Here is an 11,922-nt window from a genome sequence, read left to right as displayed (position 1 = left end):
CCTAATTATTGTTTTAAAATAAACTATCAATGAACTGCAAAAGGAAAGGAAAAGGAAAAAGACACCAGGTTCTGATGGTTTATCAGATTTAACCCTCTGGTTTCTACTCTGAGTGGCCATCCCTAGCTCCTTTTGACAGAGACTCATAAACAATATGTGGTCACAGCAAAGTGTGTTACAATTTTACAACACAAAGGCAGCCTCTGAAGAGGAGATGATGAGAATGGTAGTATTTATTGGGGATATTTGTCACAATGTTTGTGATGCCCCAGATTTTGTGGTTTCCATTATCCATCTGATGCCGATATGTCAGGCTTTGGCAAAAAAAACAGCTGCTCACAAATATAGCGGTTTTCATCTTTGCATGGACCAGAGGAGAGCTCTCCACCTGTGACACGTGCACAATTACCATCAATGTATCCTTTCTTTACTGCAAACCTATGATAGAATAAAATGTTACTTGAAGTCATTCTGGTCATATCTCTATTATTACCTTATTTTTTCAAGGTAAACATGTCAGAAACTTAAACATATGGAAAAACAAATAATTTTAATAAGAACAAAGCAATTGTGGAGAAGCAGAGGAGCCATTACTAAAAAAATCATCAGTAAATTTGGTATTTATGAATGTTAGGGAATAACTGTTTTGGCTAGAGTCAGGAGTAGTGCATCTCAGGCTGTGCACACTTCTCACTTATCTGCCAGTGCACCTCAGCCATGACACACAACCTCCTCTCTAAATTAATTTTTTTGAGTCACTACTCCCCTCAGTTGTGTCAATGCACTTTATTTTTGACCTGAACCACCCACTTCACTTCCACTTTTGGTGTTTCATCACCTATTGCTGTTTGTCAATACATCTTAACCTTAACTTACACCACTCTCTGCTGATTTGGGCCCCCATAGAATTTTAAAATACGTTTCAGTGATTACATAATGCACTCCTTGTTACTGAAGCTTGTGTTTCTCTCTCTCATTGAACTGTCAATGCACTTTATTGAAATTAGAAGTTTCTAGCTGTGTCTGGAACTCACTGGTCGGTGGAGAAAGCTGTGCCATTCACCCACATCCAGGGTCTGTCGGTCTTATCACGTGATAATCCTATCCAGCTAAAAGTTGCGAGAGGGCTTATGAAATCCTGTACAAAGACAAAGACAGTTAATTCTTCTCCCTGCTCATTTCATGAGTGTATGTGCATCAGGTGTTTGTTGGTTTCACAAGTGTATGGCTATCAGGTACGGTGATGTGGCTAACAGTGATGTGATTAATATGGCGAGGCAGCCTCATGGGTGGTCAGCTCCTTTGGCAAGACTGATCACATTCTTCATTTCCTCCAGACATGTTTGCTGTAGAAATTGTGACAGCTTCCTCTGTTGGTTAATCTCTGTTCCCTCTGTTGTCTAGAGGACAATACTTCCCCTATATCACTTTTGAGAAAAATGCCCTGAGTGATGTACAGGTTTTTCTTATGCTACAATAATAGATGTACCTTGAATATGAAAAGTACTGGTGACACTGGGGTTTTGCCTTGCAACAGGTGCCTTTTAATTTAATTTAGGGTTCAATTATGGCTCTAGTTCTGGGGAGAGAAGAGGAGGTGTGAGGCAATTAGCCTTCAAGAAAAAAACATCATAAAGCAAGATACCAAATGAAGCCAAATCTCATTGTCCAATCCTCTTTTCACTGACAAATCTTCTATTGGCTGTTTTGTATATGCAGCTTTCCAAAGACAAAGATACTCTACCAGCTCTTCTTTGTTTTCTATCAGGAGGAGTCTGGAGCCATGAGAAGAGCAGGCTTTTCGACTTTCCAGCCAAGGTTTGGATTCTGTAGAAAAGTGGTAACATTTCTCTCCATGGGGAAACCAATTTTCTGGACAAAGAAACTTCCACCCTTAAAAAGAAATACAGTTTACATCTTTTCTGTTGTTGTTTCCCTTGTCCTCCCGCCTCCATTTCATTGTTTCATCCACTTATTGTGTCTTGTCTGCATTAAATTTGTCACCTCTCTCATATAGGGACTGTCTCTTATGGTGTATTTGTACACAACCTAATATGAGTGAGGCCCATATCTGATTGGGACCTCTAAATGTTACTTTATTAGAAGTATTTAAGGTCAAGTTGTGATAATCAATTTTCTGTTGTAATTTGATTTTGCATTAAATGCATTCCAGACCATCTTTAGAGTCACAAGTATTGAAATGGTTGCTCGTATTTTGATGCTGGCATGAGGATTCTTGTTCTATAGCAAATAAAGTAATTATTATTATGCCTATGTCATTTTCCTTTTATACACAATCATGTTTGTTTGTTTATTTTTCCCCAGGGGAATTTTGTGTATCTTATGGATTTTATACATCAAGTGTGAGTGCTATTGTAATTAATTGGTGGTTTCTTTGTTAGTAATTATTGAGCAGGAGTCTTGCACAATGGGTAAAATTCAGTGATCTGTAAGTGAGGCCCCTTCACACAGAGTTAGTCTCCATTTATCACTCACTTACTGATATGTAAGTGTCATGGAATCCAAGATTGTGAAACCTACATGCTGAGAAGCCCCAGAGATAAGATGGAAAACATTAAAGTGGGAGATTGGCTAGTTTATCTTACAGCTACTTAACAGAGAACTGGCAGATAAGATGCTATGGGATGAAAATCTAAGGGAATAAGGAGTTTAGAAAAGTTGGCAGTTTCTCAGAGAGACAATATTAAAGGCACAGCAGCAAATTATCAAGGTGTGAAGGTTCTTTCTGAGGTCTTTCAGGAGGTCTCTGTTGGGACTGGTTTTCTTTGTTTAGCCTACAGTAATGGCAGTTCTTGACCCTTGGCTCTAGTTAGGTTCAGTGATCTGCTTCAGCCCCTTGGGGCTGCGTTTCTGGAAGCTTTGCTCTCCCAGGCCTTTCTCTCTCCCTTCCTTATTTGAACTCTCTCTTTTTATTGCAGGCCCTGCTTCCTCTATTGGTTGCAGCTGTGGGTCCATGCCTCCATGATTGGCAGTTGTGGTAGTTGCATGGGGGTGTGGCCAGGCTGATTACCGCTTGGCAGGAGAGGCTTCCCTCCCACTTCTGCCTGTGCTTAATGTGGGGTTTGATAGGAAAGATAGGAAGAATAGTAAGAGGCCAGTATGGCACTATCAAGAGCTCTTTAACAAGCTAAATATCAAGAAGGAATCCAACAGAAAGTGGAACATGGACAATCTGTGAAGGATGAGTACAAAAGAATGGCAGAAGCGTTTAGGAACAAAATCAGAAATTGCAAGGCACCAAATGATTTACACCTAGTAAAGGACATAAAAGGTAATAAAAAGTGTTTCTCTAAATGCATTAGGTGCTAGAGAAAGGAGAAGGAAAATGCAAGTCCTTGACTTAGCACAAAGGACGGCTAATAATGAATTATATCAAGGGTGAGGTGTTTAATGCCTTCACTAAATAGGTAAATGTACCAAATACTTAAACACTATTAATATTAAAAGCAAGGGAGAAGAAACACAAGCCAAAACAGGGAAAGGACAGGATAAATAATAGTGACCTGTTCAAGTGTGCAGGGCCTGGGGATATTCACCCTAGAGTACTTAAGGAACTAACTAAATCAATCTCGGAACCATTAGGAAATATCTTTGAGAACTCCTGGGGAAGTCCAGAGGACTGGAGAAGGGCAAACATAGTACTGATCTTAAAAAAAGAGGAACAAAGAAGATCAGTCAGTCTAACTTTGATATCTGGAAAGATATTGGAAAAATTATTAAACAATCAATTTGTAAGCACCTAGAGGAAAATAGGGTGATACATAACAGACAACACAGATTGATCAAGAAAAAGTCATGCCAAAATAAATTAATTTCCTCCTTTGACATGGCTATTGATCTAGTGGATAAAAGGGAAGGTGTAGACATTATATACCTTGATTTTAGTAAGTCTTTTGACACAGTCCCACATGACATTATCATAAACAAGCTAAAGTAATATGGTATCAATGAAATTAATATAAGGTGCGTACAAAACTGGTTGAAAGACCTTACTTAAAGATAGTTATCAGGGTTCTGGGGCCAATATTATCAATATTTTCATTAGCTATGTAGATAATGGAGTAAAAAGCATGCTTATAAAAGTTGTAGATAACACCAAGAGGCGAGGGGAGGGCGTTGCTAGCATTTTGGAGGACAGGTTTCGTTTGCAAACTTAGAGAATTGGTCTGAAATCAACAAGATGAAAATCACTAAAGAAAAGTGCAAAGTACTATACTTAGGGTACGTCTACACTACCCGCCGGATCGGTGGGTAGTGATCGATCTATCAGGGATCAATTTATCGTGTGTAGTGTAGACACGATAAATCGATCCCCAATCGCTCTCCCATCGACTGCTGACCTCCAGCTCGGCAAGAGGCGGAAGTAAAGTCGATAGGGGAGTGGCGGCTGTTGATCCCACGTCTCGAGGATGCAAAGTGAGTGGTTCGAAGTTGATCTAAGATACATCAAATTGAGTTATGCTATTTTTGTAGCTGAAGTTGTGTATCTCAGATCGATCCCCCCCTAGTGTAGATCAGGCCTTAGGAAAGAAAATTAAATGCACAGCTACAGAATGGAGAATAGCTGGCTAGGCAGTGATACTGCTGAAAAGGATCTGGAGTTTATAGTGGATCACAAATTGAGTATGAGCCCCCAGTGCGATGGAGTTACAAAAAACTCTAATATCATTTTTGGGTGTATTAACAGGAGTGTCATATGTAAGACATCAGAGGTAACTGTCCCTCTATTCAGCACTGGTGAGGCCTCAGCTTGAGTTCTGTGTCCACTTCTAGGTGCCACATTTAGGAAAGATGTGGACATATTGGAGGGAGTCCAGAGGAGAGCATCAAAAATGATAACCTGACATATGAGGAAAGTTGAAAAGACTATGCTTGATTAGTGTAGAGAAGAGAAGACTGAGAGATGACAAGAAGTAATCAAATTAATCTACAACAAGGAAGAATTGGGTTAGATATTAGAAAAAATAACTTTCCAAGTATAAGGATTTTTAAGGACTGCAATAGTCTTCCAAGAGAGGTTGTGCAATCCTGATCTTTGGAGGTTTTTAAGAACAGTTTAGATAAACACCGGTCAGGAATGATATAGGTATGTTTGGACCTGCCTCAGTGCAGGTGACTGGACTAAATGGCCTCTTGAAGTCCTTCCACGATCTACATTTCCGTGATTGTATTATTCCCTCCTGTTAATTGTTTTTTCTTCCTACCGTTCTCTCTGATGGTCTTTCAACATGTGACTTAAACCAGCTTAGCCCCCATTATGTTCCCTTAAGACTCACTTCTGAGTTTTTCAAAGAATGTAAAATTTTGGTAAATAAGGATAAAAAGAACTGGAATCTAATTAACCAAAATGTCATACTCTGATATCCATCAGTGTAGCAACACTGTTGGGAATTCAATATGAAATTATTTCTGTCTAAAGTTACAACACATAGAAGAAAAATATTGCTCTCCTGAAGCCAATTGACCTGTATCTTTCCTGTTTAAAGCCATTGGCAGTTTTCCATTCTTACCTTGGATAATTTCCCAGTGCTGGGTGTGGTTATCTTGCTGTCTACATGGTACAAGTGAGATCTGAAAAACTTGAAGCCAAAGCAATATAACAATATAATGTACCACTTAAAAGTAAATTGCAGCACAGGTTTAGAGATCAATATATTATGCCTCATAGAGAAACAAACGGCCAAGTTCTACCCACAGTTATACTAGTGGCAAGAGTGTCTATTTTATTGTTAGAACACCATGATATGTTATATGTACTTTTTCTTGTTAAAAGTCATCTTAAAAATAACATTTTATACATAAAGCCCCTTAAAAAAAATGTGTGGCTGAAAATCTTGTCTAAATGTCTAAATATTCACCTACAATAGCAGTTGAAAACCTCCTGATTCCATCATCTGAGTTGAATACAGGTGATGTTTGCAGTGACCACAAAGCAGAAAAATCCTATTTTCCAAGTTAGACTCCAAAACAGAAAAATCAGATTCTTAGGAAGAAAGCGGTAAGTGGAAAGTCCTGGAATCTTTGCAAGAAAGACAAGGACACATACACTATGGACAGGAAATTCAATGAAAGCATCAGCCCAGAGGAATGCTCACATAAGGGGATGTATTTTGGCCCTTGAGGCTGAAGCCAGTGATTAGACACCAACTTCATGATTCTGCAGGGGTCCACAGAAAGTCTGTGCTTCATATTTGTACTGGAGGATCCTACACCCCTTCTGGCTCTTGGGTTATGTGGACAGTTGGAGTTGTGATGCCAGAGGTTTGTCAGCTGCAGTTGTCCCGGGAAACTCTGCAAAGGGTGGTGGGAGGGACGGTTTGGGTGTGTGTAGGGGAGAGAATGTGGCAGAATCCAGCTGCTCTCCATTCCAAGCCCCCTAAAGCCATAATTAGGCATCTAAATAAGTGGCCTGATTTTCAGAGGAGCTGAGGATTACAGCTCTTCACTGGCTTACACCTTGTGAGATTTACTCTCCAGCAGTTACACAAGGAGTATGCCAGCACAGAGCTTGTCTCTCAGTATCTACTTTGCTCATGCTTACCATTCACAGCCAAGACCCCCACTGCTATGAGCAAAGCCAAGCAGAAGATCCCCAAAATCCCTGCTATGAGCCTCCATGCAGGAGCCAGAGCAGAAGAATCTGAGAGAGAGAAAAGGGAGAAGTACAGAATTATGGGGGGAAATGCTTTTAAACCCCAAATGACGCATAATCCATTTGTGTTCTCTGTGTTAATGAAATGCAGCTCAACCACATACAAGTATTCATTCTCCTCCCGCTACCCTCACACATATTCAGCTGTGTCAGAACATGTTGTCAGGGCTCTTGAACTATGGAATGAAAAATCTTGCCCTGTTCAGAGTTGTACAGGTCAAGATACCTGGACAGCATGATCTAGTCTTAACAAAGGCTTACTAAGGAGGCAGACTGTTTTATGTGGGACTTGATGGCAACAGAACTGTGCTCTGGGTTCCTAGCAGAACACCATTAAGGGATATTTCTTCCACCTAAGCACTTATATGGAGCTTTTCAACTGTAGCACTTAAAAAGGTTGGGAACTATTATCCCCATTTTATAGATGGGAAAAAATGAAACAGAGAGAGGTGAAATGCTTTGCCCAGGCTTACCATGGGATTGAATAAAACCAGCTCTACTGGTTGCTATTTAGAAGCCCTGTGCAGTGGGCCAAATTGCTTCTGTGTAGCAATTTGTGAAAGAGGGGAAGCATTATATTAATTCACTGCTAGTATTGTGTACACTTATAAAGGTGGAGTAAGGATAAGGAGGCTCAGAACAAAGAATTCTAGGAAGAATAAAAAGGGCTCCCTCTTCCCTTTTGAGAGTTCCACCTTCAAGGGCACCTTTAAAAAAAGAATTACAGAATATCATCTAGTGTATGCTCCTGCTCAAAGCAGGACTAATCCCCAGACAGATTTTTACCCCAGTTCCCTAAATGGCCTCCTCAAGGATTGAATTTATAACATGGGGTTTAGTAGGCCAATACTCATATCACTGAGTTATCCCTCCCTCCACCATTAAGGCCTCAGTTGTGCCTTTTAGGAATTGTCTTGCGTTGGGCCAGTGTGGAGCCTCCTCAACAGGAGATCTGGGTGGGTATTGCGTCTCCTGAGGCACAGTCCCTCCCTGAGCTATCAAGTGTGCAAGGGGAGAGCATTCACTGTGCCATCTTATAGGATGATGGAGCTGGTCCCCTGTGTTACCTAGTAGGGGAGGCAGTGATGGTGCTAGTGTATTGTGGGCCCTAAGCAGAAATATTTTGTGCCCCTTAATTCTAGAACAGGAAAGTTTTTATAATAAAAAGTGAATGGGGGCCCCATGGAGCTGGTCGGGGACCTAAGCAATGTCCTAGTCTGCTTATGTCTAGTGTTGGCTCTGGGGACAGGGGGCCAGATAAGGCCATAGTTGTATTTTCCCCTCCATCCATTTTGGGGTGGCCAATGTGTCTCTATGTTCTAGGAGGGAACAATCCCTGCAGCTTGGAAGAGAATATCTGGCCACTGCATTTGGGGTAGAAGGCAGGGCATGTCTAGTACCCTCTGCTCCTCTCCCTGCAAACATTCATACAGCAGCTGAGAACAATCTGGCCCAGATCCCTTTATTACATGGATACATAGCACTGTCTGAATTTATTTTTAAGGATTAATTTTATATCTTAATATAAAGAATGTGCAAGGAGGCCAGGTGGATAATGCTTGTGGGATCCTAGCCATCAAACGTCTTGATTTGGGGTATTTAAATCCCGATTCTTCATATGGAGTTTTGCTTTTAATATTCTCATACAATTCAAGGGAGGTGTTAGACTACGAACAGTTAAATAGTAGAAGGAGAGGAGTCAGCAGCATGTAGCACACAGTACCTTTGCCCTGGGGGTTCGTAGTCCTTTGCCTCCTGTGTTGCTCAGAAGCATTATGGCATTTCACTTCTGTGTAGGTCACCACCTTCTCGTTTATTGCTAGTGGGTTATAGCATAGAAACAGTGAATTTTATTCATTGTACTGACAAGGTCATGTGGCAAGGCACCTCTTTTCTCTTGCCAGGCTTAGTGTTTCTCTCCCCTGGCGATGGTGGGCCTGGTGTAATCAGTCCTACTCAGGCAGGGTTTGCCTTCACCCTTCGGTGCTCACTTGGTTGAGTCTCCAGGCTAGGCGTGAGGATAAGCCTAACGGTTGCTCCTTCCTCACTCAGAAAGGGGAAATATTCCCATAGACCCAAACAAAGGGTGATACTTTTCTCTGCCTCCTCACTGGGATGGGATGTTGTTTTGTTGTTAGTCCTGGGGTGTCAGTCCTTCCTCTGGCCAGCAGTCGTGCTTGTCTGCTTCCCCTATGGGGAGGAACAGAGCCTTTCCTCCTGGAGAAGCTACTTCTCTGCTGCTACTAGCCTGGTAACAGCTAGTGTCTATCTCTCTTCCCCTTCTCTTACTGGAGGAGGGGTTTTAAAAGGTCTCAGGCAGCCCTTAATTGGATTCAGGTATCTCTAATTAACCTCAGGTAACTCATTCTCAGTTTGTAGGGAAAAGGGCCTTTAACATTCTAGGACTAATATATCTGCCTTCCACTGCCCTCTTGCACTGAGGAGCAGTCGGCTCTGTCCGGGGTTCTCTGCTCGGTGTCCCCTTCTGGATCCCTAGCTATGGTCCTTTGACCCCCCACACCTGTCCTGTTTTTTTCCCTTCGTTGACCCACAACTTTAGTTGAGGTCTGGGCTCAGTAGCTCCTCCCCAGGCTGGAGGAGGGGCTTTTAGCTGTGGGCAGGCTTCCACCCATCCACTTCCCAGTATCCAGTAGGACTACCCTCTTGCACTGAGGAACAGTGGGCACTGTCCAGGGTTCTCTGCTCGGTGTCCCCTTCCGGTTCGCTAGTTTTGGACCTTTGACCTCCACACCTGTTCCTGTTTTGTTTTCCTTTGTCGTCCCCCAACTTTAGTTGAGTTCTGGGCTCAGTAGCTCCTCCCCAGGCTGGGGAGGAGCTTTTAGCTGTGCTTCCCAGCACTTCCCAACACCCAATAGGACTACCCTCTTGCAGGCATCCAGCCTGACTTTATCACAGCGGACAGCTCTAGTTACAATCTATAGCCACATAAAACTGTCTTTGTAGTACACAAGGCATGGCAGAACTTTGGTATTAAAAGGTTTTGTCCCAAAACACAATGGTCTGCAGTAGCCTGTCAGTGTACTGGGGTCAACCTGTGAATTCAGCATATGCATTTTATCACCTTGTTTCCAATACCTGACTCCTATTTAGAGTCTTACCCAAAAGTGTTGTTACATTTAAAGTTATTCATGTGACTTATATAGCTCTTTGCACATCTCTATAATAAGAAAATTACAGTTTCAAAGCTAAGCATTAAAAGTTATGGAAATATCCAGTTAAGATAATGTATCTATTTGACTACCCTTGACTCATGCATTCTGCTAATGACAACTTTGAAATGTAAAATTTCACTTTACATACTTCAAAACAAATTGAACTGTGATCTACTAAGCATATTTATAAACTCATTAAACATTTCAGTGCTATTTCCTTGATTTAAAGCTTGCTTCTGCTTCCATTGAAGTCAAAGGCTGTTTTACTATTGATTTCAGAGGAAACATGGCACTTGGCATTATGCTCTTCTAGATGGAGCCCATTTTTTTAAAGAGTGTTTTTAAATGTCATCTTCTGAAAAACTAACTGCTCAACTTCCCGGATGCTCAGTGCAAATCCTCTGTAGCTCAGGAAATTCTCTGCTGGACAGGACTGATCTTAAGGCTCTGGGATGGTAAATAAATATGGACAATTAAGGATCAGTCATGACTTCATGATGTTGACTATCTCAATCAGGCAAAGCATAGAGAAAATACTACTTTATTTGCAAATGAATAGGATTCATAGAATCATAGACTTTAAGGTCAGAAGGGACCATTATGATCATCTAGTCTGACCTCCTGCACAACACAGGCCACCGAATCTCACCCACCCACTCCTGTATCAAACCTGTGTCTGAGCCACTGGAGCCCTCAAATCACGGTTTAAAGGCTTCAAGGTGCAGAGAATCTTTCAGCAAGTGACCAGTGCCTCACGCTGCAGAGGAAGGTGAAAAAACCCCAGGGCCTCTGCCAATCTACCCTGGAGGAAAATTCCTTCCCAACTCCAAATATGGCGATGAGCTAAACCCTGAGCATGTGGGCAAGACTCATCAGCTAGACACCATCATCATCAGCTAGACTCATCAGCTAGAAAGAATTCTCTGTAGTAACCCACCTCATCTAACATCCCATCACAGACCATTGGTCATATTTACTTCTAATAGTCAAAGACCAATTAATTGCCAAAATTAGGCTATCCCATTATACAATCCCCATCAGAAAAGAGAGAAGAATTCACAGGTCACCTCCTTTAATCTTCCAACCACAAGGTATGACTTAAAGAGACCGTGTCTCCTTGAACACAGGGCAAATCAACAACATCTATTGACATGAATTGGTTTGCGATAACACAATCGCAGAACTGTGTTCCAGGGCTCCGAAGGTACGCTAACTTTTGCTCCCCTTGCCCAGAATTCCAGGAGCATTTCAGTGCCTGACAGATGTTAACAAGTTACTAAAATAACTGTGCCTGACACTGAAGAAAAAGCTAATGATATAAACAACTAGGAGTCTGGTGGTGCCTTAAAGACTAATAGATTTATTTGGACATGCATCTGAAGAAGTGAGGGTTTTTACCCATGAAAGCTCATGCCCAAATAAATCTGTTAGTCTTTCAGGTGCCACCAGACTCCTTGTTGTTTTTGTGGATACAGATTAACACGGCTACCCCCTGATACTTGACACTAATGATATAAGTAGATAAAGTCAAGTACAATGCATACAGCTCAAGGAAGAGATTTAACATGGACAATAAAATATCAGTAATAGCAGATATGTTCTCAGATGCTTACAAACATACCACACCTTTGTCCCTGGTGTTCTTAGGTGTCTTTTTCTTCTGGTGCTTGGAAGGAGTTTGAAATTTCAGGTCTACATAGATCACTTTCTGCTCATTCATTTCTGTTGCATTCTGGGATAGAAAGGTTGGGTTCAGCAGACTGAGATGAAAAATGGGATCTGATGTAAACTGATACATGTACTAAGGAAGGAAAAACAGCAATTGTCAGGATCTAATAGCAGAATAACTAAGGGTTTGGAAGAGCCATGCCTCCTTCTCACCGCACCTGGAATGTGGCACCTAGTTCTGAATCTGGGGCACATTAATACACACTGACAAACTAGAGGGATTCAGAAAAGAAAAACAAAGAAATAAATACCACCCCCCCGGGGACAGATTTAGGAGTCTAAGAGATAGAGCTATGATTTCATTTGCTATGGCAGTGGAGAGAGGCTGGACACAATCTGACTCCTAAT

The 11,922-nt window shown here is 41.6% G+C and overlaps 1 protein-coding gene across 1 annotated transcript; it reads right to left on the bottom strand.

The window, feature by feature from the left end:
- Positions 1–287: 287 nt before the first annotated feature.
- On the bottom strand, positions 288–11,566 carry LOC116837072 (natural killer cells antigen CD94-like). Its single transcript, XM_075062679.1, has 7 exons — positions 11,473–11,566; positions 8,397–8,492; positions 6,563–6,661; positions 5,532–5,600; positions 1,745–1,893; positions 1,035–1,138; positions 288–438 (listed from the first exon to the last, which is right to left on the bottom strand). Exons 1-7 carry the CDS (start codon positions 11,564–11,566, stop codon positions 288–290), a joined length of 762 nt encoding a protein of 253 aa, XP_074918780.1.
- Positions 11,567–11,922: the final 356 nt, after the last annotated feature.

The sequence above is a fragment of the Chelonoidis abingdonii genome, chromosome 1, assembly GCF_003597395.2.
Source record: "Chelonoidis abingdonii isolate Lonesome George chromosome 1, CheloAbing_2.0, whole genome shotgun sequence".
NCBI classification, from domain to species: Eukaryota; Metazoa; Chordata; order Testudines; family Testudinidae; genus Chelonoidis; species Chelonoidis abingdonii.
This window is presented reverse-complemented; position numbering and strand designations above follow the sequence as displayed.

Coding starts and splice junctions, on each gene's coding strand:
- LOC116837072 (XM_075062679.1), bottom strand. CDS start 11,566: ATGAATGAGCAGAAAGTGATCTATGTAGACCTGAAATTTCAAACTCCT. Junction 1,894..5,531: donor GCACTGGGAAATTATCCAAG/GTAAGAATGGAA, acceptor TTTCTTTTTAAG/GGTGGAAGTTTCTTTGTCCA. Junction 439..1,034: donor ACAGCTTTCTCCACCGACCA/GTGAGTTCCAGA, acceptor ATTCTATCATAG/GTTTGCAGTAAAGAAAGGAT.